The following is a 26,212-nucleotide window of genomic DNA, read 5'->3' on the forward strand; positions in this document are numbered from 1 at the left end:
GGTAGCTGCTCCCCCAGAGCCCCCACTGGATGGTTGGCTTTAGCGCCGCCGTGAGCCTCACCCCGTGATCTCGACGTGCTCCCCTGTGGCTCCTGTTCCACCTCGTTCTCCTGGTTTTACGTCTGCCTCTGGCTACTTCTCCTCCCTCCCTTTTTTGGGTTTTCCTTCTCTGTTGGCCTTAAGTGTATTTCTCAAAGCCCTGTCTTGGCCCTCTTCCCTCTCCCTCAGTCAGGACGGGGCAATCTCCTCAGCTTCTGGGGCCTCAGTTACTGGCTCTAAACTGACCATCTCCAAATAATCCCCGAGCTGGCTTTCTTTCCTGAACTCCAGAACCACTTATGTGGGCACCTCCTGACATTTCCACAGGTCCAAAAGCTGAACTCCTCTCCCCCACCCCTGGCCTTCTTTGGGTCCACCCCATCTCACTGTGTATAAAGCCCTTCGTGACCAGCCGGTACCCTGTCTCCAGACTCCTCTACTGCTGCTCTGTGCAAGCTCCAGCCAAGCTGAACTCCCCAGAGGGTCTCTAAGCACGGTGCTCTCTCTGCCCGCCAGGCCCCCTGCACATACTTCTCCTGCTCGGAATGCTGTCTCCCACAGCTCCTCCTCTCTCTATCACCCCCCTCAAAACAACCTAATTCCTGCCTCGCAGACATTCCTTTCAATATTGCCTTTTCTAGAAAAATAGCATTTTTTAAATAAGCAAAACATGTACTTACTCCAGTTGTTTTGTGTCTAGGTAGATATAACCTAATACCAACAAATATTCATAAACACCTGGATACATATTAAGTGCATTTTCTCTTTAGACTTTAACTCTTTCCATCTTTAGCTAAACCTCGTTCTTTCATCTTTGCTCTCTCCCACATCCAATGGCAAAAGCCCCGGGACTCATTTCCAAGCCCCGATCAGCTTGACACGTCTCTGTTGCAGGCAGCCTCCTTTTGCTGTTGTTGACTCAGCTCTCAAGGTCAAGAGGGACTGTCTCTTCCCCCTGACGGTGGCTTCCTGCAGTCCCAGGAACACCGTTTCTCCTTTATAATCACAGCACTAAAGGTAGGAAAGAGGCTTCATCCTTTTCTGTCTACCGTCCCTACAACGGACTGTTCTAGTCCAGAAGCAGTTACTCTTAACTGTGAGCAGTTACACTATGGGCTCAATCTCTGCCTCTTGCCTTCTGTCAGACATACATTTACTTCCTTACCCAAACATACAAAGCTTTCACAAAACAGTATTATAAGCAATACATTCTAGCACTTTCTATTTTCTTCCATTTGTTTGAGAACGTGGTCATGACCCACTAAATTGATTACACAATACGTCAGTGAATTTCAGTCTACAGTGTGGAAACCAATGCTCTGATTCATTCAGCCAAATCCCCTCAGTTTTCCTGTATGTATATTAATTACAAGGATTATTTTTAACTAAAGCTCTTCCAAAGATTTGTCAGAAACTACTTTTACTTCTTGAAAGGGCTGTGTCTTTTTTCCTTCTTAACACGAAAAACACATTTTGAACATTGCACGAAGTTTTTAAATGGTCACGGGAGGGTTTCAGTAAGTTAATTAACAAATACCTGATGATCACCTATGTTCTGCAGAAGAGGAACGAAGAGCACTGTGTGTGCGCGTGCGTGCGTGCGTGCAGCCTCATGCTAACACCATCTTGCATTTCAGGACTGTAGAAATTAATGTTAACAATACATGTTAGCTGTTGTTACTGGAGTTGACCAGGTGTGTACCCAAAGCAAATAACCCAGTGCGTTGTCCCTCTCCCCTGCCTCTAGGATTAGCTCTTCCGGTGAGCCTTGGGACTCCTGCTCGCGCCACTGCTGAGGGCTGGGAACATTTTCACTGCATTTCCAGTAGGGGCCATACTAGCCCTGTCCCATCTCAAGTTGCCACACACTCAGGTGACAATTGTGGGCATGGGGCAGTGAATTAATTCTCTTAACTTCTAGACACCTCTACTCTCGGGCAAATACTTTCATCCAAGCAACTTAGCCTGTGGCTTGGATCCTTCCCTTTGCTTTACCTCATTGGGCCCTGGAATTTTGCTCCTTCTACAGTATGCCTACAGAATGCTTTTCATGTCTTCTCTCACCGACCTCCTCTACTGCCCGTGCCTTCTTCCATGGTCGCAGCGGGCAGGTAGGCTCTCTGTAGACACCTGCTGCTTTCTCCCCCCTGGGCTGGGCACTGTGGGGAAGAAGGAAGGCCTGGTTCCTACCCTTAAAGAGACGAAAACTCCAGAGAGGGCAACAGTGCTGAACTGTGGGTGTGCTCCTCTTGGGCTCCTCTCTCCAGCTGCCCACGGGGCCCACCTAGCAGATCTAGACCAGAAACCTGGATGGGTCTTGCCAGAATGTGAAGACAAAACTGCAAACTCCCCAGTCATGGCTGCGTGGTTGCTGAGGGTGGGGAGAAAGGAGTAAGTCCCGAGAGACATGGGAGCACCCAGACGTAGAGCCCAGCGCCATGGGAGGCCCCAGCACTGCCGCTGAGGGTGGCGGGGAAGCAGCTGCTGCCCGCGAACCGGGGGTGGCCTTGTTAGCATTGCCATCTGTGTCTCGGTTCGGTGTCAGACGGCCCGTTCCTCGCTAGTTTCCACTGGTAGGAAAGGCCGAATCCAAGAGTCCTCTCCGACCCTAGCACCCAGCTACTTACACTGGGAAGAATGTTAGTGTTTTCTTCTCAGTGGCATTTGGAAGTCCTCATCAAGGAATGGGGGAAGCCTGGGTGACCTTGGGCAGGTTCCTTTCCCATTCTTGGTTCAGTGTCTTCTCCAATAGCACGAGCGAGAGAAACCAGGCAAGGTGGAAACGTCTGCTCCCCGCATGTTAGGTGCTGTGTGCCGTGCTGCTGTAGGGAGCACTCAGGCTGTCTTCTCATTCACTCCTCTAGACAAGAACGGCCACGCCTCCCTAGTGGCTTCTATGTTTCAGACTCTAGGCTAGCCATAGAAACGGCCTTTCATCATCACAACACCAGGGAGATGTTCCTCTCTCTGGCTCACAGTGGAGGAAAGATGGAAGATTCGAAGTCAGATCATAACTAAAAAATATAGGATCAAAATGAGATATTGAGGAAGTGCTGGCACCCCAGCCTCTATAATAAACAGTGGAATTAGCTGAGTTTTCTTCACTCTGGTATCAGAATAGTTCTTTCCTTAAGGGTCTGTCCCATGGACAGTAGTAATGGCATCTTCAGGGGCAACCCTACTTACGTTGTCCTTGGTATTCAGACCATACCTCCTTCCAGGGGTTTACTGGACAGAGGAGGGGCGGTACTCTGAACCTGAGTGGTGGCTTCCAGTCCTGGCTGGATGTGCCCACCCCCATGCCTGTGGGTCTTCGGGCTCCTTGGGTTGGATCTCCCACACCTGTGGGTCCCGGCTGTGACCCTCCATCTGGGATTTAACACACACCTAGGGGTTCCAAACCAACCCTGCCCCCAACTGCAGAATTTTATTTCTACCCCAGGTCAAGATAATGGGGCCCTTTAGTGACCCATCAGCCAACAGAGTGCTCGCAAGGCTTCTGTTCTCCATGGATAAGCATATTGTGCAAGGGCCTCCAATACTACTTATGTTAATCATTGTTGCAGAAATGAAAATAAGGTTGTGCATGTGTATATAAATGATAAAAGTTGTTCATGAGAAAGATTTGTGAAATTGGGATCTACACAGAATGAAAGGAAAGTAACTTTTATAAACTTGCCTCATGAAATGTAGAAAAAACAGGTGTAAGAGGCACAATATCTGTAAAGGAGTTTACATTGTGTGCCACGTATTCACATCATCCAAAAATGGGCACTGAGGTTAAGAATCCTGAGTGGCAACCTCACAAGAAGTGCAGTGAGGCACGGGAGCATGAAGTAATGGGACTCTGCTCACACAGCCCAAGAACGCTGACAGCAGGCTGAGAGAGAGAGAGAGAGAGATCTAGGGGGAGTTTCTCAAGATCCCATCAGTCTTACCTGGTCAGAGGGTATTTCATTGACTCCTACCTGCTATACAGAATGAGAGGGGGATCCCCAGAAGAGGAAGAGGGCTTTCACGATCAGGGCCTGTTCTGTCTCCTATTTCCCTACTCACAATGTGCCCAGGGCCCACATGTTTCCACCTCAGCTCCTACCGTGAGATTTCAAGGCTCTTCCAGGCCCTCCCCACTCTCTTTTCCAACCTGCTGTCCCACTCGCTTGTCCACAATAACCCCTTATTCATATTCCTTCACCACCACCACCACCTTCATGCACACACGCTCCCCTGTCAAAACCATCCCATCGTCCACAGCATGTGCCTTGCTCACCTGGTTCTGTTAGAGTCCCGTCCACCCTCCCTCTCTGCCCAGTCACTTTTTTAGACCAAGTTCTGATCTCACCTGCTCTGTGAAGCCCTCCCTGACCATGCAGCCAAATGCCCTTTCTCTCTCTGAACTTCTGAACCACCTGCTCATTGGACACTTGGCCCCAGACAAGTCGTGTCTGTTGCCTTTTCCTTTACCCAACAGTGCCTGATTCCCTTCTACGTGCCATGGCAGGGAGGCTCGGCCCTGGTGGTCCCTTCAGCCCCTCCCTCAGCCACACTGCCCATACTGCATGTCTTAACCTGATTCTGGTGCCTTGGACAGAGTCTGATTCCTCTTTGTTGCCTCCAACCACCATACTTCGGCCCTGGGACAAGAGCCAAGCTGAGCCCCAGTTAATGTTTGTTGAATGACTGCATGGGTTTTTGTAACTCCTGAGAGGTTAATGAAAGCCAGCCAGAGCAATGGGAAAAATTACCGTGTTCAGGACACACTTGTTAGTTTCTGGCCAGTTGTCAAATCCAATTCTAGGTAGACCATTTCTCTCTGTCTGTCTCTCTCTCTCTCCCTCTGCCTTCCCCCACTTCTCCCTCTCTCTGTCTCCCCCTCTCTCTGTCTCTCTCATCCCCACTCTTCCCCTTCTCCGTGCCTCCCACTCCCTCTCCTCTCTCTTTCTCTCCCTCTCCCTCTCCCAAGGCTGCTAGAAGCCCCCGGCAGAGGCAGAGCTATAATGGGAGCTTGGGGCTGAGAAGGTCCTCTGCACATTTTTCAGTTGCCCAGTCTACTTTGAAATTTTTAACCAAAGCACACGGATCCCTGTCAACAAGGAGGAAGTGCCAGTGTGACTTCATTGGGGAACCTTCAGAACCCCCTTTCCGGGTATTGCCCCAAGATGGAGGCGGGAGTTCCTGTGGAAAAGGAACTAGCTTGATCAAGAGGGTGGGGAAGGGCAGTTGGACCCCCAGGCAGGGCCCTCCTCCAGAGACATTAACATAGGTAAATGGTTAACAGGAGGGAGTATTTCTCTCTGTTCTTCCTCCTCTGCCAAAGAATTCAGCTTTAACCGTTGACCTTTCTGTGAGGTGTGAGATCTGAACAAAGTTGAACACAGTCATGGATGGTTAAATACCCATCTTCCCCTCTGCGCCTGCCTCTGCTTCCTCAGAAATGGTTTGCAGAGGACGGACCAGCCCCTAGATTTGATGGCTGGTAATAGAGGAGAGACACACTTACACACAGGAAATGCCAAGTTAGAGATGACCCTCTGACCCTTCAGGAATCCAGATCCTCACTATACCGAAAAGGCCAAGCCGTGCCAGTGTGACTGAACGTAACGGAAGGAGGCATTTCCAAGTACCTGTACCAGAATCAGCCACCTAACCGCTGACGTCTGGTGATTTCTTCCTGCCCGCTTCTCTTTGAACCCCACCCCTGCCCCCAGGCACCTGCAGGCCCACGGCATAAGCATAAATTTTTTAATTTGCTGGCAGAATCCCCCAGCACCAGGCTTCACAGACCTCCCCCAACTCCCCCCACGTATTATTTAGTGTAGCTTGAGAGCGTGCTCTCCCACCCCTCCGTGTGCTTAATTAAGTTTGGGCAAGATCAACATCATTTGCTTCGTTTGTGTCGGGTGACTTTTTCCACTCTGTGCCCTTCCTGTGCTCATTCTGCTGGCGTGTTCCCATCACCTCTGGGCTCCAGTTGGCCGGGACCAGCACACCATCTCAGCTTTGATGGGTGCGATAGTGCTGGCCTTAGAGGCGGGTGGGGGGAGTGTGGACTAAGCCCAGAAGGGTCCTGTTTCCATCTGGGCCCGGCTGGGTCCTCGGACGGCTTGGAGATGCTTTGGTTTCACGCTGTGTTCCTCCCCAAGCCACGGAGAGCTAAATGTGAGTGTAGGGTTCCTGCCTCTGAGCACGTCTCCATGATCCATGGACCTAGGCACTCAGCAGGCAGCACAGGGCGGGAGGAACGGAGGGAAGGAGGACAGCAGTCGAGGCTAGTGGGCGTCATGTGAAATCTCGGAGGTGCTGCGCCGTGGAACAGACCGGGAACACCCCCCCTGCCGAGCTCTCCGTGGCCCAACCGCATCTTGGTACCTACTCGCTTTGGTGTCAGCGCTTGCTGCTCTGTTAAAGGTCCATGTTGTGATCCTCTTTAAAGAAATATTCTATTTTCGATACAGACACAGCCCTTGACGTAGCAGTAAAAAACACCACCCCTGAGAGACACGTGGCTGTGAAGTATGTTGGTATGTAACCTCCCGTCTTTGCCTACGTGCAAGGCTTCGTCCCACTGCTCTGTTTGTCCCTCAAGAAGTTGCTCCCTTACCGTCCCGGTGCTCGGGCTCTCGGGAGGCACTGAAATGAGGGCAAGAGGTCAGCACAGACAGGAGGTACCTTCTGGCAACGGGCTGGTTTGGGGTGGGTTGTAGTTGCTGTTCTTCACCCAACAAGAGTTTCTTTGAGAACCTCGCTCCCTGCCCCCCACTTTTAAGATGGAAGTCAAATTTTCGGATTCTGCTGTGCAGAGCAGAGAGGTCACTAGGCTCTAATGCATTTACCATTGACTGCCCCTCTTGTAGTGCGTCTATTAGTGAGTAATTTGATTTGTACCTATTCATTTGCAGTCCCTGCAGGAGCCTGGAGCTGGCCCCTAGTATAATTGGTGCTGTCTCTATTTTTACATCATTAGATTAGCCCCGACTCCTGGCCACTTGTTGTCTGCGCTTGTCTGTCCATTTATACAACCTAATGTAACACAAAATTCATTACTGATCACATTACTTTCAACTCTGAAGCCAGCCTTGTGATAAACATTTGGTTAACCCCTTCCTGCCCACGGGAGGGCTGGCAGAACAAACGCACTTCCCCTCGCCAGGCGATTCAATATCTTGATACACCAAAGTGGAATTGCGTTTCTAGATTTGTTATTCCTCCTGGAGGAGCGAATGGAAAGGCTCGTCTGAGCTGGCTGAATTGAATAATGACTAGAACCCCGGCTCCAGCAGCCAGTCTGTGACCAGAGCACAAAGCAGAGGCGGCATCCGCTCCGCGTTTCCCCCGGACAGGCGGCACCATAGCCGCTAATTGAGACTTGTGCTGCTCTCCCCGCCGGGGAGCGTGGGCTCCGGAGCACAGGCTGCGACGCCAGCGGGGGCGATGGGCACCTCGGCCCCACCGCCATTCTCTTTGCTAGGCTTAACCTTGGGCACATGGGCTAAGAACCGGCTTAAGTTTCCTTAAAGCCTTCTTCACAGGAAGGCACCAGACACGTGGCCTTGGCACCGAGGCCACCAAGAAGCTAATTAAATTTGTTACTAAACAAAAGTTTACCATTTGAAAAAGATACACAGAATGATTCCTATTTAGAGCCAGGTCAGCAACGTTGGGATTGTTTGGTTCACACCAACTTGTGTGTGTGTGTGTGTGTGTGTGCGTACGCGTGTACCTGCATGCACGCACCTGTCCCCAGGGTGAGCGTCGAGCATTCTTTGGCGTGGAAACACCACGTGTACCTGAAAGTGGTCCTAGTTCTCTGATAGGGATGTTGGTGAACATCATCGGGAGGGCCCTAGCACAAGAGTTGGCCAAGGGTCTTAAAGGGACTTCCCCATAGTTCTATTTGATCTGGAAGATTCTCCCCCACTGCACCGGGCTGTCCCCTTCCCAGCCCCTGTTTGTCTCTGGGAAGCATCCACACTCACTGTAAGTCATGAACTTGCAGGACAGCTTGTTTCAAAAGGAAAAATATCCTGACTTATTAAGAAACTCCTGTAAAGCCTGTACCACAAAGATTAGAAAAATAGCACAGAGGAAGTAGAATGGAACCCATTACCATGAAAGTCATAAATCCCTAAGATTTTTTTTTAAAAAGGCCATAAACAGAAGATACTCGGTCGGGAAGGGATGCTAGAAAAAGCTGCCCATCTGGGGGATATTCTGCTTGAATTCGGGGCAGTCCTGGACAGGCAGCTGAGGAGAGGCAGGGAAGCCTCCAGTTAGGGGGTGTCCTTTCTGTTGAGAAGGCCGCCCTCCATCTCCGAGGGTGTTATCCTGTTAGCCTGTTCAGAGCCTTGACAGGCCAGAAACAACCAGCAATCCTGTGAGACATGGAGGTCCCAGGGATTCTTCGAGAGGGCTCAGCGCTGCTCTTGGCCTTCTCCAACACTCCCTCTGCCTCCCTCCTTTGTATGTGGAGGCGGGCCGGGGCCACGGTGCCGCCTTGCAGGAGATACTGAGTATCTTGCAGGAGTCCCTAGGCTACAGGGTGAGAGGTGCAGGCGGGATTGCCTTACCCCGCCCTGTCCGTGGGAAGCTCCCTTTCCCACAGAGGGACCGGAGGGCCAGGCCAGAGACTCTGGAGACTCTCGAGGGCTTCCCATTGTGAGGACCTACGGAGAGGGGGTCCTTGCATCTAGTCAGTGAGAGGACACTGGTGTGTCACGGCACAGCCTGGGTACGACAGCTGCCTTCTCGTGGCGGCTCGCCTCCCCCCACCCCAACCCACAGTACACTGACGTGCTCAGTCGCCAGCCTGCTGCTTTGGCCTCAGCTGTTAATCCTCTCAGGTGGGTAAGTGGGACAGTGGGGGAAAGGGGCTCCGTGTAGCCCACACTGGCCCCAGCCCCATCAGCTTGAGAAATCAGATCAGAGCACAGGCCTCTGCTTTCTAGAATGGGACAGACCAGGGGCAGGGAGAAGAAGGAGTCAGCCGGCCGGTGGAATGAGAGACTGATTTCTTAACCTTGATGGAAAGGGGGGAAAGCCACATCTTACCAAACTCTTCCGCTGCATCATAGAGAATTTAATTATGTTTGGACATTTGAATGAGAACCAGATGTGGCTCTGGCCCGTCAGGCCAGCAAGGTTCAAGGAGCTGCATCTCTCCTGTGGTCTGCAGACCCCTGTGCTGTCTCTCAGCCCTGGAGGGCAGCTCGGAAGGACCCTGCCTGGGAGCTCGGTGGGGTCTCCTGAGCCTCAAGGCTGGGCTGGAGGAGCTAGACGGGTCCAGGCTAGCTGCCAAGCACCATTTCCACGGGAGACTTTCCAAGACCCGTGTCCTCCTCGTAGCCACGCTGATGTTTGTGGGGTCTTCGTTAGCCACCACGTCCTCCCCACACGCACAGAGCTCATGCCACAGCACCTGGCTGGCCATCCTCTACCAAAGACGCATCCCCCAACCGCCCAGCCCCTGCATCTGTCTCGGATGGTGTCTGCTGAGACTCGGCCCCCAGCGTCGTGCTGTGACCCGGAGCTAGAAGGGCCCGTCAGGCCCTCCTGCCTGAGGAGCGCTCCCCTGGGGGCCTCAGCCTGCTGAAACACCAGAGGTGGCAACGCCGATCTCCTCATCGGGACATTCCGCGTGTTTGGCACGTGTTCTGCTTCTGAAAGCCCCATCACATCCTTTTCTCTTTTGAGGCTCACGCAGCCCAGAGGTTGCCAGAGGCGTCCGCCCCCCCCGCCCCCCGCTGACCGACGCCGAAGCGGAGGAGAGGCGGAGTGACCTGTGCAGGTCATTCAGCACGTCTGTCTGTGGCAGACCCCTCAGCATCCCGCCACAGGACCCTTCCTTGCTGCCATCCGCAGGGAGTTTCAGCGCAGGGCTGTTCCCGAAGCTTGGCTTCAGCCAGATTTGTCAAATACCTCAAAACCAGGGAAACAGGAGCCAGGTCCGCTCAGCCTTTGCTGTCCCCGTGTCTAATAGGTTGTGACAGGTCAAGATGTAAAGTGAGAGCAGTACAGTGGTACTGAGGGTCACTGCACACGGGGTACTGGTCGAGGCGGTCCGGTGGGGGGTCCTGCTCTCTTCTGTTTTGAAGCCAACACTTGGCTTAGGTTACATGGATTTCCTGGGAGTGGAGTGTGGCAGCATTTCTGGTTCAAGTCTTTCCCTACCTGGGATTGATGCCTTATTATGGTTGTTATATGGGGCGACCTGGGGAAAAGCTCTCGCCCCCAGCCAGGCCAGCATACCCTCCAGCTAATACCCCCACCTCCGCCATTGCTCATCAGCTGTTCAAAGGCTGTGAAGGAATCTGGGGCTGGGCCATGAGCTGCTTTCTCTGTTTGAACTCAGATGCTCCGCCCCCCACTCCCCCAACACACACACCCAGCCAGCTCCAATGGAGGGGGCGTGCAGGATGTAGTGAGAGTCTGGTCTTCTGAACATGGACCCTCCCTCCCGAGTCGTCCTCATTCCTCAGGCCTTCCTCCCCCTCTCCCTTCCCCAACATTCCAGCATGCTCAGCTCCGGCCACACCCCTGTCCCTACTGGCCCCACCAGGACTTTGGGGGTCTAGCTACCTCTGTGCCTCTACCTCATGACATTAATGCCACACTGGCCTGCTGTTGTGAGTAGGGTTCCTCTTCGGCTACTGGAGGGAAGGGGTGGTGGGGAAGAAAGATGACGAGCCTTTTTCCCGGTTTTCCTGGGTGGAATCTGTCTGCTTGCCAGTCTCCTTGACCGTCATCCTTTCTACAACTTTCCACAACTGGTCACAACTTTCATCTTCCAGGAGCCAGTGGATGCCTGGGAGGACCTGAGGTCTTCTCTAGGCCTCGAGTTTCCCCCTAAACCCTCAGGTTATTAGGCTGTGCATGGCCCCAGTGGCCAAGGGAAGCAGTTCCTGGTCTCCTGAGCCAAGAGCACCGGATATTTCCCCGCATTGTTTGGAGATGAGGGAAGGGTGGGGGGCAGGGCAGACCATGTGGTCCTGGCCTCATTCTGTGACATTCTGGGCCTCGGTACCTGCGGGGGTCAGGAATGAGAGCTGGTCAAGGGGGAGAGAATGCACAGTTGTGAGAGTCCTGTGGGTGAAGAGGGACTCCAGGCAGGAAGGAGGGTGCGTGTCTGCCCACAGGCTGTGTGCGGTCAGGTCACCAGTGGGCCAGGGCTCTGCACTCAGCCGTGGGTGCGAGGTCTGGAGATAAGCAGGCCAGAATTAGTCCTGTTTCTCCTCTACGCCCAGATTCCATCAGCCCAAACCAGGATTCCTATTATGTGGATGTGAAGGAGCCATTTCATCCTTGGCCCCTCAGCTTCAAGAAGCTGCCCTCCTTCCTTCCACAAGCATGCTGGGAAGGGAACAAAAGCCCTGCTGGAAGGGGAGGGCGATCCTTCTGCCTCCCCCGGCCCATCCTCCCAAGACCTCCATGCTGGTCTGTTAGCATCTCTGCCAGCCCTGCAGCCTGTGGGGTCGCCTGAGCAGGAGAGAGCCCGACAGTGCAGGGAGGGGTGGGAGCGGGGCGGGAGGAAGAAAGGTGTCGGGGAGGCAGGCGGCCTCCAAGGTGGGCATTTCTGAGTGTGAAGAAAAGCAAGGCCTCCCCCTAGGCCACCTCCTTTACCTGCTGCCCTTGTGTCCTAAAAATTGCCAGTGTTGAGGCTGGCTCCAACCCAGAGTGTGGTCTCTGACCAGGCTGTCGGGTTTCTGGAAACATTTTTAGCCACCTCCATCTGTGTCTCTGCCTCACTCTAGAGTGAGCAGTAGTTTCCAGGCCTAGGACTGGTGTAAGGCAAGCAGCCTCCTGGTGGGCATCTGGGCCGTCTCTCGGGATCCCAGCATTAGGAGGTTGACGGTCCTGCTCAGCCCCACAGGACGCGTTCAAGCCCCCACCTGCTTCACCCTTCTCTCTCAGCCCCAGTTTGCTTGGTTGGTCCCAGCCAGCAGGGCCCATTAGGGCCCTCTCTGACCAAGTGGATTGCTTGGGGGCAGACCCCAGTTGGATCCATCTGCTGAACTTGGCAGCAGTCCCATGATCCCCTGGTCTCCTCTCCGCGTATCCCACCCAAAGAAGTTCGGAAAATCTCTCACCTCCTAGTCAGAGGCCACCCCCACCCCTGCCCACCCCAACCTCCCTCCCCAGCCGAAAAGGGGATGGGAACTATTTCTGTTTGCAAACGTCTACTGAGCCAGGCAGTGGGCAGGATGGGGCAGTTTGGCTGGCTGCTTTGTGTTCTGGGGCCACCCACTCCCCTGGGGTACCACTGAGCCCAACCCAGGCAAGGGGCTTCACCACAGGCCCTGCTGATGGGGAAGGTAGATGCAGGAGGGAAAAATCAATGCATGTCAACAGGGTTGGAAATTTATTTTCCAGCTTGGAAAAAGGTATTTACAAAGAGGCAAGGAGGGAAATGAAAAGCTGTAAACACATATCTGCCATCTTCCTCAGCGGGGCCATTTCTTGATTAAAAAGAGAGAACCCTTCCCAAGCTCCCGTGGCAGGCGAGCTGATAGGGGCCTGTTTGGCAAAGGCACCTGCTGGAGAAGGAAGCCAGAGAGGGACCCGGAGGACGCTGTGGGTGGTCACAATCACTAACACAACTGCACCAACAGTAGCAGCTCCCATTTGCTGGCTGGAAGTTTTGAGCACTTTGTGATGCGCTCCACATGCATTACATTATTTAATTTAATTCCTACAACCACACTAGGAAGCAAACATTGTTATCCTCGTGCACAGGAAACTGAGGCACAGGAGATGTTGACTAACTTGCCCGGAGTCTTCCAGGTGGCAGCAGGCTGGAGCCTGTGCTCTCACTCTGGACAGACACTGCCCCTCTCCTCTTCTCAGGCCCTTGAGGCCTTGGCATGGGGGTGGGGGTGGCGATGGGGGCAGGGAGCATTCTTCCTTCCCACTGCCAGAAGAGGGCTGTGGGTGCAGGGTTAAGACTCTGCCCTGGGGTCTAATCCTGCTCCCCCCAGCCGCTTGGGTGGCTAGTTTAGGGCTGGGGTGTGTGGCTGCAGCCAGGGCCCCATAAAGGCGCTCTCCTAATTCCTTTAATGAGCAGCATCGTGAGGCTCTAAGTGCACAGAATGGGGCTGACTGCTGAGCACGCAGAGGGGCCGCCGGTAGATGCTGCTTTGGCGGTGGAGGAGGTGCCAGGGCTGCCTGGAGGCTGAACCACCGTCCCAGGCACCCTCTTCTCAATCACACTCACAGCACTGCCTTCACTGACCCCGCTGGATCCCAGAAACAGGCCTCCCTCTGAGTCCTGAGCCTTGGGCTCTCCATGATGGCCTCCCCACCCCCCAGAAGCCAAAGGGGCTTCCCTCGGGGTCTCTGATTAGCTGGCTGCCCCACTGCCATCTGGCCTGGAAGAGGCCTGGAGATGCTCAAGCCCAAAGTAGGACTTCACTCTTGACCTCCTACTGCGGTCCCCTGCCCACCTGGGCTTTCCCCGCTCTCTCCAAGGTTCACCTAGTACCTGTGTCCCCAGCGTTTCCTAGGGAATGGGGGGAGCCAAGACCATGGCACTTAGTAAAGTGACTCATGAGTGAAAAGGGGCGTCCATCCAGTCTGTCCCTAGAAGTCTCTGTCTTGCCAGTGTGGGGCAGCCTTAAGGGAGGGAAGGGGCTGTATCCAGGGGAGAGGACAACCCCAGGGAAAACCTCAAGGGTGAAGCAGGCTTGGGGACCAGCACTCGAGAGGCAAAGGCCACAGAGCGGGTGTCCTCGTGCCCAGCGCCCAGATGCCATCTCTGCCTCGTCCTCTCCCCCCCACTTCCGGTGCATCCCTGCCCATAGCTCCCAGGAGCCAGTCTCCGCTGCCCCTGCCTTTGCAGAAGGGCTGCAGTATCCAGCTGTGGGGTGAGGGAGTGAACTCCCGCAGGGAGACCCCCTCAATCTGCACAGCCCAGCCCGGGTGGGGCCGCGTTGCAGCCAGCCATGCTCCCGCCTCCCCGCATAGACTTAACCGTGACTTCTCCCTTCGCCTACAAGCCGGAGCTGCTTCTCCCTAACAAGGGCAGCCACCTCCCTGCCCCCTCTGACACCTTTAAATATTGCCAGACTCCATGGGGAGTGGGGCCAACCTGAGGATTGAGCATTCTCTTTCCTTCACTCATGAGAGCCTCGGCGCCTCCCTTGTAGTTGTCACCCTACCCGTGGCTTGCCCACCCTGGCCATGGCATCGCGGGGCATCTGTGGGGAGCAGGCCCCTTTCCCAATGAGAAGCAGTCGGGAATGGGTGGACACAGCCAGCAGGGAGCACTGGGGGCCAGTCAGCGATGCCTGGAGTGGCCAACGTCTCCATCCCGGGGCCTGCACCCGCCCCAGTTCCCTCTCCAGGGGACTGCATACCCAGTGCCGGTGGCTTCCTACTCTTCCTCGGTTTTGCTGTCTGCAAGAGGTGGGGACGAGCACCCGACTCCCAGGTGCAGAATCACTGGAGGACGTGAGGCACAATAAGTTATCTTCTCTCTGAGCCCAGCCCTTGGCTGGGACTACGCCTCATCCCTTACCGTGCTTTGAGGCCTGGGGGGCAACCTCTTTTAGAATCTGCATTCTTCCAAGTAGAGAGGCCGCGGGGTGTGTTTTCCCAGCCACCCCTGCACAGAGCCCCCAGGTCTGGACTCTCCCCACAAGCCCACCTCGGCTGTAGGAGAGCTGCCCAGACCTGGGGGCTCAGGAATGGGGGAGAAGGGCAGCAGCCCAGAAGCTGGGCCCCTGAGTCCAAAGGTCTGGGGTGTCCCCCCAAACCTTGCAGCCTGCCACTGTCTCCTCTCCCTCTCCTAGCAGCCTGCCCGCATGGGGTGCCTGCCAGCACCCTTCTCTCCCGTTCCCGCAGCTGCCCTCCTGCTCCGAGTGCAGCTTCTGTCTCCCCACCCCCACGCCGGAGGGGCTCTCAGCTCCATCGCCACAGTTCCATCTCTGGAACACTCCGGACGAGTTGGCCCCCACCCCCCTACACATGCATGTCACCATCCTTGACTGCAGAATTTCGCCGCCAGCCTGCCCTCCTCCCAGCGTGACACCCCACACCTCCTTACTACCTCTCCACCTGCTTGCAGAGATCAGTGTACTTCTCAATCGTTGTCCATATCTTTTCCAAAAAGATTCCTCAATGCTTTTCTTTTCAAAAGGGAAAAAAAAAGGAAAAAAAAAACAATGCCAACAGCCCAGCGTCCGTGAGCAACCCAACAGTAACAAAGCAGGTGTTCGGGATGGAGGAAGGTAAGGCCACACGTTTCCATTTGCCGCTTGCTCCTAGGGCTGGGCGGCCGGGGTGACTTGAAGGGGGGGAACCTGTGTGCACCCCTCCTCCACTTCCTCTTTTGCACACACTCATTGTTCTGTCTCAGTGAGAAGAGAAAAGGGGGTTGACAGAAGGCATATAGAAAAGTGCCCGGGTTCAGCCAGGCCCCTGGTTCTCTTACTAATAGTCTGCACTGAAGAAGCAGCTCCCGCCTCTCCTTACCACATCATTCACTCAGGAAATATCTTTTGAGCACCAGCTATTTTCCAGGCCCTGTGGTCGGCACGAGGGATACGGAGATAAGGCCCAGAAGCGGCCCCCGAGGGGCTGTGCAGCCGGGTGGGACACACACGTAAACAGATGGTGCAGAGTGTTAGAGGGGCCGGGGCAGGAGTGAGTACAGTGCCCAGGGGGGCCTGGCCAGCGCTGCCGGGGCCACGGGACAGGCTCACAGAGGAGTGGACACCTGTGCTAACCTTTGGAAGACGAGTAGGTGTTCTGGGGGCCCGGGGAGCCTGGGAAGGGCTTTTCAGTCGAAGGGAATGGTATAAGCATAGGCCTGGGGGCCTGAAGCAGCCTGGAGAGATCCCAAAACTGTAAGTTCATTACTTTGGTTCTTCAGATCCAGTAACAGGTGCCATTAGGGAGGTGGGGGTCTCAGGGGGCAGGTCATGAAAGGCCATTTTGTTGTGCTGACTTTAGACCTGATGCTGAGGACTCGAGCAATGAAGGTTTTGAAGCAGAGGAAAAGCAAGATGAGGTTTGTGTTGTAGACGGAAGAGCCAGTGCGGTTTGGTGTGGTGGGCTGGAGGGGGGCGCTGCTGGAGGTCGGGAGACTGGTAGGGAGTTCTTGAAATCATCGAGGTGGGAAGCGCAGTCCTAAGCTGTCAGTGGCAATGGGAGAGGAGGGAAGAACCTGGGGGATATTGATTCTACAGGGTGGGGCCACCTGGGCTGGGGGGCTGGGGGAGGGAGAAGCCTGCCCACTCCCATCTTACCCCAGGCCTGATTGGTGAAAGGAAAATAGGAGCCAGGCCAGTCAGGCCATACCTGGCCCCCAAGAGCAGCAAATTCCTAAGTTCCTTTGGCAACTGTCCCTGTGCTGTCACATGATGGGATGAGGTGCGTCCACTCAGACTCACGGAGTGGGGCCCCTGATGCTGCTGAGGGGGTTGCCCTGGGCCTGTGCTGAGGGGCAGCGGGGGTGCAGTGCTTAGTCCCGGGCTCCAGTCTCTCAGCTTCCTTGGCAGCGTGGATGTGTCGGCACTCTGCATCAAGAACTCTGGGCCTGTCCCCCAGCTCTGGAAAGGGGCCAGCCTTCCCCACTCCAGTGGCCTTTCCTGCTCCTTCATCTGGGGCTTTCTTGCTTGGGCCTGGTGTCCAGATCCTGAGGAAGCCCCTGCTTTCCTTGCTCCTGCCTGTGCGCCTCTCTCCTGCCCTCCTGGCCCTGCTGTCAGCGCCCCCTAGTGCCAGGATGGCCGTGCATGAGGGCATGGGTCTCGGAAATCAAAAGGGGGCCTCCGGGATCCCCCACCTACTCCTTGGCTTGCTTGTGGGCAAAGAAGGGAACGAAGGAAGTTTTCTTGGAGTCTTACAATTCCATGTAGAAATCCCAGGGTCTGTTCTTTGTCTTCCCATCTTCTCCCTCTCTTGGGACAGGGGTCTGTACTCCCAAATCAGGGTGAGACCAGAGAACGAGCAGGGAAGACAGAGCTTATGCAGTGACCACCTGCCTTGTTTTCTGTCTGCATCTGGGTAACTCTTGATGTATCCCAGGGTCTCTGGCCCAATAGGGAAGCCAGTGCCTCTTGGAGATTGGGCTCATCATGAGGCCCACAGCCCCCTCCTTCCAATGCCCCCTATCTGCTGGGAGGTTCCAGTGTCGAGGTTCCAGACGTGGCTGGTGCAGCCTGAGGGCCCCTCACTCCTGGGTCCAGGCGTGGGCTCTGAAGGAGGGCAGCACAGCCTCTCGCAGCCTATTCTGTGGCTGCCGCAGCTGGCCAGCTTCTGTGCTTTGGGGATGGCCTCTAGGGAGTGGGAGTAGGTGGTTAGTTCCTGGCTGGCTGCCGATGGCCAGACCAAGAGTGAAGGCCATGATTCTCCCTAATCAAAGCTAGCTGTGCTGCATGTGTATGGTGGCGGGGGCCTGGCAGTGGACGCAGGCTGGAGATAAAGGTCTCAAGCCAGACCAGACAAGTATAACATTCAAGCACACTTTGCTGTTTCAAGTGACTGCTTTGAGGTCCTGAGGTCCTGAGCTCCTGAGGGGGGACAGGCAAGACCCTCTCAGTCCCAGGAAAACGTACATTGGAGGAGGAGAAATCGCAGATCATCACATCTTGGCTTGGGGTAGGCTCCCAGAGTCTTCTCCGGGGATGTGTGTGCCCACATCTCAGAGCCTGCTCTGAGGGACTTGAAAGGGGATAGGAACTAACCACTCACAAAAAGCCAAGAAGTCATTCCTTCTTTCTTGTATTCAGGATGCAAGGAAGTCTATTCCCAACACACCTACCCCAGTACACATCTTAGGCCAAGAGATTAGGGGTTGAGGGGGATAGAGCCAGTTGCTGTATCCAAGATGGCAGCATGGCCGTGGCAGGGCCAGGGAAGGGGGGGCAGGGGGAGCCTCCCCACCTGCTTCCCAGGGCAACTCTACATTCTGAGGGGTCCCCAGGACATGTGGGGGCCAAGAAAGGGAAAAAGGAGGCACTGCAGGCAAGCAGGGACCTTCTCTCCGTCGGAGTAGGCCCCTCTCCAACCAGGCATTCCCTTCTGCAGGGAAACAGGACACTTTCCAGGAGGTGCCAGAGATGAGTGGTGGCCTGGCCAGCAGGCCAACTTTATGGGTCAGAATGAGTGAGCAAGTGAGTTGCAAAGCCAGGGCAGAGGCTCTGGGGAGCAGGCAGGGCCGGGGAGGAGAGGTAGGGACAGGTCAGGCAGGGAAGCTACGGTCGTTGCCGTGTTCTGGTCGCTCTCCTGCCTGACCCGTACATCCAGGACCGGAGCCACTTCCGGAATCGGGGAGCATGCTGGCTGAGCGTGAGTATGTGTGCAGGTGTGGGCACGTGTCCCATGTATGGCAGTGTGGTCCAGACAAATCAGCGGGGCGGCCAGACTTCTGGCCTAACGGGGTTCCCACAATGAGGGAAAGACTGTGGCCTGAACTGGACTCTGCCAGCCAAGGGAGCTTCTCCCTCCTTCGGCTGAACTCCCTGTGACCGGAGCTGCTGCCTGGCCCCTCTGGGGAGCAGGTGGGGATCCCCCCCGTGGAAGGTGCCTCCAGGCAGACAGCCCGGCCCAGGGTGTGCCCCACCCCCCCAGACCCCACTCTGACCAGGCCTGGTCCTCTCCTCTGTCTTGCAGAACTACAGCGAGAGGGAAGCATCGAGACTCTGAGTAACAGCTCGGGTTCTACCAGCGGCAGCATCCCAAGAAACTTCGATGGCTACCGATCTCCGCTGCCCACCAATGAGAGTCAGCCCCTCAGCCTCTTCCCTACCGGCTTCCCGTAGTACCAGCAGTCTGCTTCTGACTGGCCAGCCCACTCGCCTGCTGGAGGGAGGGGGAGAAGCCCCCCTCTTGGCCCTACCCTTCAGTCTCTGCTCTCTTTCACCAACCACCTTCCCCAAGCTTGGTGACAACAGCCACCCACCCTCCCTGGATGGAGAAGAGCCCCTTCTCCCAAGCACCTTGGCGCACTCTGACCTCTGTCCCCCATCCGCGGGGCTGTGGCTGAAGGACACTCTGCAGAAGCTCTGTCCCCTCCTCCGTTGGCACATGATGTCCTGCATTGGATCCGCTTTTGTATTTTCTAACCATCCCCACGGGGGGGGCCTGGAAGGGGAGAGAGTGGATGGCCCGGCTGGGCATTTTGACCCTGAGCGGACAGCCCCAGCCCACTCGTGGCTATGAGATGCACTGCCCAGTTTCCCTCGGCCAACCTCCCTCTGGCGTGAGGTAAACTGAGGCCGAGTATTAGGGAAGGAGGAAGGAAGGAGAAGCCCCCCCCTTCCTCTTTCCTTTCCCCTTTGGCTCATGGGAAGGATTTGTCTTTCTTGTCTGTAAGCCCTTTTACCCTGGTCCTGTACTGTCCAGTGAAGGAAACCGTGGCTACTAAGGCCCTGTCCAAAAGTGCACGTCTTGTCCAATAAATCACGCTACAATTGGTGTCCATCCCTGCGTTGCTGGGGTCAGGGTCCTCTCCAAGCACCGAGCAGAGTCCTGTGGACCTGACCATGTGTCCCTGTTCCCAGCACCCCCTGCCTCGATATGAGCCACTGGTTGGAGGGTCAGTGAGGGGGTAGGAAGGAGAAGGAGAATGTTTGCTCTGCAATTTGGGTAGGGCCTGATTTAAATTCATTCTCCAAACTTGTTGCCCGCTACCAGAGCCAGTGAGTTCTAGAGACCCCACACAGACCGGGAGCCCCCCACGCCCGCCCCGGCTGCAGCAGTCAGGGCCAGTCAGTGCCTTGACATGTGCCGGGAGGGGGGTAGGTTGTTGCTGGGGGAAGGGGAGCCTCATGAAGACGCTACCCTTATCTGTGGGGCGGGCACCTTGTAATTGCTTCTCTTTTCAAACTCGGAAGGTGGAAGGATGGTCAGGCGCAGGTAGGTCCCGTGAATCCTGGCTGGAACCTCGGACAGGCTCCTGATTTTGTTCCCCCATTCCTTCCCAATTCTGGACCTGAAGCGAAAGGAAGGAGACAGGAACAGGAGAGGCAAAAAGGGGTGCTGGGCAGGAAGGAGACTAATGCCAGCCCCAGTTCCCCCTCTTCCCTGAGAACCGGGAGAGGCCTGGGAGGATTAAAGGAAACCCACTGAGCCAGGTGTGGTTTGGGGTAAAGTTTAATGCAACAGTCTTGGAAGACTTGAGTTCACAAGCAGGGATTCCCGTGCAGCCGTCCAGCTGGAGCCGGAGTAGCTCCTGGGGCCTGTGCCCCCTTCACGTGCACCCCATGACACCTGAGAAGAGAGATTGTCTTCAGTTCCCGCCACCTGGTCAGCTGCACATATTGGGAGAAGCGGGACCTGACTCCGTGGGCTCTGCAGGCTGCATAGACGGCCTTACGTAGATAGGGTGGCTGAAGCCAGTCCCTCCTGTCTGGGGACCTGCAACTGCAGTGAGGAATCACAGGCCGTAGAGAGGCATGCTGGGAACATGAGGTCTGGGCACGGCCACGGGGGGACTGCCAGACTAGTGGCAGCTTTTCCCCCATTTCAGCTGAATCAGAGACCTTGATGTGCCTGGCACAGCCCCAACCCCCAGCCACAGCAGTGTTTCAGTCCAAAAGAGCCAGGGAGAGGGGTGTCGCCAGGCAGCTTGTTCAACCTGCCCGTGGCCTGGCTCCCTGGGGATGGGTCCCGAGCTCTAGGAAAGGTGAGGCCCCTGAATCCATGTGGGTGCCTGGATAGGGCAAAGATGGAGAGCCGGGAGTGCTCTCCAACCATGCAGGGAACTGGCTGGCAGCTTAGAGTCAGGAGTCCTCCCTGGCTCAGCCCTTTCCCTCCAGGGGGTGCAAAACATCTGTGGCCTCCTCCAGTCAGGGAAAGTTGTGGGTGTAGGGCTGGACTTGCCGGCTGAGCTTGCAGGACAATCTGGTTATTCATCTGCTCACAGCCAGGGCAAGTCTTTGAGTATGTGGGGGAAGGGGGAGGATAAGAAAGGCCAGATAAGCTGGCCCCATGGTGGCCGCCACAGAGCTCGGGTTATCAGAGAGCCCTTGGGCCTGGCCCCTGGCTAATTGGGGAGGTTATGGACCCTGCCACAGCCTGTAATCAGCTGGAAGTGAGATCTGGGCCCCTGGGTGGGGGACCTTACTGCCCACTGGCCCCAGAGCAGCCAGCCTCCTATCCTCTAGAGATAACACCAAGGGCAATCTCCACCTCAGCAGCCCAGCAGACCTCCATGATGCCATCACCTACGAGGCCATCAGAACATGCATCTAAGTGTGGCCTGACCCAGTGACCTTGAGGAAGCCATGTGATCTCCCTGATTCTCACAGTGCTACCTGCTCAGAGGGCAAATTACCATGGACTTTCTCTCAATTTGTTGGAGGAAAAAATATCTTCATGGTCTGTGAGGAGGCTGACAGGAGCTGGGGTGGCAGCTCAAGGAGGGAGGGCACTGTCTGGGATTGATTTGAGAAAAGGCCCAGTGGTCCCAAGGCAAATCCAGGCGCACGAGTAGTATGGGCTCTGGAAGCAAGCAGAGGCCAGAGCAGGCAGCTGCCAGTCTGGGGTAGGAAATGGTTTCTCAAGGGCTGATTTTTCTGACTTGCACAGATCAGAGAATTTCTAGAGTACTGCTGGCTCTTGATTTTGCAGATGAGAAGCCTGAGCCCCAGAGGGGGCCCAGGCCTTGCCCAAGGTTACAAAGTCACACAGCTAGTCTGACCTCTGTCTGCTCCTCGCTGCCTCCTACGCCCCGGCCCATTCCCTTGGAGGGCTGGGTTCTGTGCTGACCTCCCTGTCCCGCGCCCCCACATAATCCAAGACTCTGATCCCACTCATCTCCATCCCCTACCCCGAAGAGCTTCCAGCCCCAGCCCCTGACTGATGCTTGAAGCTGCTCCTTGTCCCTGTGTAACTTGGAAAGGCAGCCCCCTCCTGCAGACCTAGAGCCAGAAACTCTAATGGGCAAAGGGAGAGAGCATCTTGTCTGTCTTGTATTCAAAGCAAAAGCCCAGCCTGAGGGGGGGCCTGAAGTCTCAGTGTTGCCCTGCTGTGTAAGTCGGGGTAGCTATCAGGACAGCAGTGACATCAGCTGTTAAGGAGTGGATGCAGCCTTGCTCTCTTTTAGGGCCCCAACGTCCCATCCCAGCTCTGCCACTGGTAGCTGCGTGGCCTTGGGTAGATTACTGCACCCCTGGGCTTCAGGGTCCTCGTCTGTAAAACGGGGAGAGGTGCGCGTCCTGGCAAGAGGGGTAACCAGGCTGAAGCAAGCAAAGAGGAAGTTACCCGTTAAAAAGGCGAAAGGTTGGTTTGAGGCCGGGAGGCTGACCAGACAGGCCAGGTAGCTCTACCTCGGGTAAGGGAGGGCAGGTGCGACCCACCTGGAACCCTGATTGTGGGGCGCTGCCCCTCCCCCACGAAGCTGCGCCAAGAAATCCCGGCCTGCTCCCTGCAAAAGCGTTTGGGAAAGCGAACCCAGATCCTGATGAGCGCTCGCAGGCCAGCCCCGCCCCTCTCTCGCAGGTGGGCTGGTCTTGGGGGTCTTTAAGCGATTTGCCCCCTCTCTCAAGCCCCACAGCAGCATTGCCTGCTCGCACCGCCGTTATCCCAAGCACCCACACCCATCATTTCACAACCGTGCACGTCCACGCGCACTCGCAGATTCACAGACGTACACTTCACTTTGGCGGAGCCCTGCTCCCAAGCGGACGGCGGCCACCCGCGGACCGAGACTCCAGAACAGCTAATAGTCTGGAGCTCCCAGGGTTATAGGGTCCCCAAAACTCTGGGGAAGTCGCCCAAAGCCCGGAGGGAACGCACCCTCGTCCACGCACCTCGCCCTCGGGTGTGAAGCGACCCCCTTCAAAGGTCGGTACGTCCGGAACCTGAGCGCCCAGGAGGGGCCTCGTCTTAGCATTAGCCTAGAAGACTGGGGACTGGGCCACACAGGCCGTGTCTGCCCAGGCGCTTCCCGGGACCTAACCGGAAAAAGTGGCCCCGCCGCCTTTCCTGGAGCAAGGCCGGGGCCACGACGCGGGCCGGGAAGAGGTCGCGCCTCCAGCTCTCCCCACGCCCTCCACCCCATCCCAGCCACTTGGCCCGACGCTGCGCGGGGTAATTGGGTCGGGAGGGAGGCGTCGGGCGGGCGGCGACTCCAGAGAGACTGCGCGCCTGTCAGCCGCAATTTGTCTAAGTGGACGGGACAGGCCGGGCCGCTGCGGGCCGGGGTCATCGAGGCCGCGGCCCCCACCCCAGCCAGACCCGGGACCGCGGGGGAGCCGGGCCCGGCCGCTAAACCGGGCTGGCTGGCGCCAAGACTCCGGGAGGCGCGGGTCCGGCCGGGAAGCGGGGATGGGAAGCAACTCTGTGTCTTCCCCCGCCCCACCGTCACCACCACCACCACCGCACACACATACACACACAAAGTGCCAAGATGGGGACAGGCGCCCAGTGGCACCTCCACCGCCGGTCACATGCTTAGGCCACACACGTCACCTGAGCTTAGCTCGGGTACAATCCTATCCTTAGTAGTCGTCTCACGACAGCGCCCCATTACCCGACGCCCGTCCCCTCTGCCACCCGACCATATATCCCCAAGCCATCCACGCGGGCGCACGCAGATCCACGCCCAGTAACACAGAGCAAAGACATCAGCGAGGCCCAAGACGGGGAAGGTCCCAACAGTGGCTTCGGGACCAAGGCCCCACCCGGCCCAGGCCGCCCCCTCCCGATTTCCTTGTTGCGGGAAGCGCCGAGCGTACCGAGGGCGCACAACCACCCGCGGGAGGCCGGAGGCCCGCGCCCGCCCGACGCCCGGGCCCAGGACTGTCTGGGAGAGGGAGGGGCAGCTGAGCGCGCGTCCCCCGCCCGTCTGCGGGGCCCGGCCGATGCGAAGTGACAGGGGCCGGAGCTTTGTTGTGGAGCCTCGGCCGCCTGGCGCCAGCCGCCCCCGCCCGTGCCCTCCCCCCTCCAGCCTCGAGCGGCTTGCGAGGCGCCCCCCGGGGCCTCTTAAAGTGACACGAACTCTCAGCCCCGGGGACCCTCCCTAGAGGCGCCTGTTCCCGGGAAGGGGAAGTGGGGTAGACCCAGGTGGGGGAGGGGCCGAGCAGGAGCTTGGGAGCCTCAAGGCGCCGCTCCGAGGCCTCCTGGGCCTCCCCCGAGCGGGTTTTCGAGGAGCCAAGGATATTCCCCGCTGGAGAGTTTGGCTGGGGGGTAGATTCAGAATCTTGAGAGCGCCTGTAGCAGGACCTCGGGTTGGTTGCGGGACGGAAAGGCAGGGCCTACGACAGGCGCCTGACCGGAAAGAGCCTGTAGCCGCGGGAGGGCACGTCGGTGACCCGGTGGCTGTGGCCAGGTGGGATCGTGGTCCCCAAATGCAGCCATGCTCCGTCGCCGGGGTTCTTCGGCAAACAACCCAAGCCACCGTGTTTCGAACTCTCCGGGCCTTGGACCCCTGGACCAGCTACGGACCTTTCCCAAGAAAATGTCCAAATTGCACACAGCTGGGTGTACACACATTCTTACGAGTACGAAAGTACATGTACACGCACGACTTTGCAAATGTATTCACGGATTCCCGGGGCCGTCCCCGGATTCCTGGCTAAGGAACGCTGTCCTATTATCTGGTCACCTCACCGACTGCACAAACCTGCCCACACACGTTCCTCCCTGAGGGGCCCGTATCCCGCCTAAATGGAGCCGGCAGGACTTTGCCTGTGCAAAGCTGCAACGGATCCTGCCCCATCTGCGTAGACTGCGCAGCGCGGAGTCGCAGATTCGTTCTGGACAGAGAGGAGGCACTAAGAGAGGAGCGACCCAGCCACGAGCAGGGTCGTGAAGAGAAAGCCTGTGGGGGCGGCGCTCCTTTGAGAGCCCGGTGAGGGAGCTGCGAGGGCTCCGGGACTGGCTTGGAAAAGTAGAAAAAAGGTCGCGGAGGCCAAACCGCTCCTGGCGGTCCCTAATCCGCACTGCTCCAAGCCATCAGGCTTTACATGCCAGGTCCAAGTGTTCAGCGACAAGGTGCCCTGTGACTGGGTGTGCGCAGTGGATGGGCAGTGTTGCCTGGGTCACTGTTGGATGTGGGCTGTACGCGCCTACCAGGCGGGCACAGGGCCCGCGCCGGCGGAACTCACCCGCACTTACATAGGCTGTGCGGGCAGGAGTGTCACCCATATGTAGTATACGGTCCTTCTTGTCCTTTAGAACGCGACCACCAGGAATCAGTCTGAGGGTCAGCGCCTGAGCCCGATTCTAGGCAGGTGTGTGGCCGTTTCACTCCCTGGGCGCACTCCTTAAGTTGCCGCTTGCGCCATGCACAGTGGGCACCACCGTACTGGGCGTAACACACACACACACACACACACACACACACCACGGGGAGGGGGGAAATAGTGGGGCTAGAGAAGAACGAAGACTGGGGGGGGCGGTGTTTTCAACCACAGGTGCGCTCAGACACTCCGACCCCCACACTCGTTACTCCGAACTACTGAACTTGGGCGGCGTACGCTTCGGAGAGACGGAACCAAATTCTAAGAACGTGAGGGAGAGCGGAGAGAGGATGCCGCTGTGTAGGATGAGGGAGACTTGGGTCTCCGGTATCGGATGCGGCGAAAATTCGTTGGGTCGCGGGTCAAGAATCTGGGAACCGGGATCAGCCCGCGCCGTGCCGCCCTGTGCTCGGCGGAGATGCGCTCACCTTCCTCGCCCCGAGGACCGGCTCTCCCGGCCGTCTAAGGACTCGGGGCTGGATCCCGGACGCAGACAGATAAGTGGGCTGAGTTCAGGGATTGCCGGGAACTCCACGCTCCTTCTGCGTCTTCCTGTGAGGGGGAGGCGCAGACTAGGGGGTCCCCGCGTTCCCTGAGTGCAAGGCCGCTTCCCATTCCCGCCCACGCCGGCCCCACCGGGGTTCTACCACCGCTCCACTCACCGGCTCCCGCCACCTGGGTTCTGCTCCAGGACCTCGGCCGCCCGAGCCTCCCGACTCGCCCGCCCACCGGCCTCTCTTTCCAGCCCCCGCCGGAGTGCAGGGGCCCCGGGCGGCGCCGCGGCGGAGAGCGGGGTCGGAGGCCAAGCTGGGGCGCGGGCCAGAGCGGCCGGGCCGCCGGCGAGGGAGAAGGAGGGCGCCCCCTCTCCTCTCGGGGCCGTGTCAATGCTTTGCACTTGGAGCCGGCGTGTGGCTGGGGGTCCTTCCCCAGGGCTCTGGGACCCAGGCGCCCCCCGCCTCAGGCCCTTTCGGCGGGTCGAGTCGGCCCGCAGC

At 57.1% G+C, this 26,212-nt stretch overlaps 1 protein-coding gene across 1 annotated transcript in view; it reads left to right on the top strand.

Moving 5' to 3' along the window:
• Positions 1-19,455, top strand: part of BCAS3 (BCAS3 microtubule associated cell migration factor) — a 621,209-nt gene extending 601,754 nt beyond the window's left edge. The window contains exons 25-26 of the mRNA XM_034640661.1: positions 6,495-6,560; positions 18,646-19,455. Coding sequence (XP_034496552.1) covers positions 6,495-6,560; positions 18,646-18,794 — 215 coding nt within the window. The 3' untranslated portion in view covers positions 18,795-19,455. The remainder of the gene's footprint in view (positions 1-6,494; positions 6,561-18,645) is intronic.
• The last annotated feature ends 6,757 nt before the right edge of the window (positions 19,456-26,212 follow it).

The sequence above is a fragment of the Ailuropoda melanoleuca genome, chromosome 13 (assembly GCF_002007445.2).
Source record: "Ailuropoda melanoleuca isolate Jingjing chromosome 13, ASM200744v2, whole genome shotgun sequence".
Classification (NCBI taxonomy): domain Eukaryota; kingdom Metazoa; phylum Chordata; class Mammalia; order Carnivora; family Ursidae; genus Ailuropoda; species Ailuropoda melanoleuca.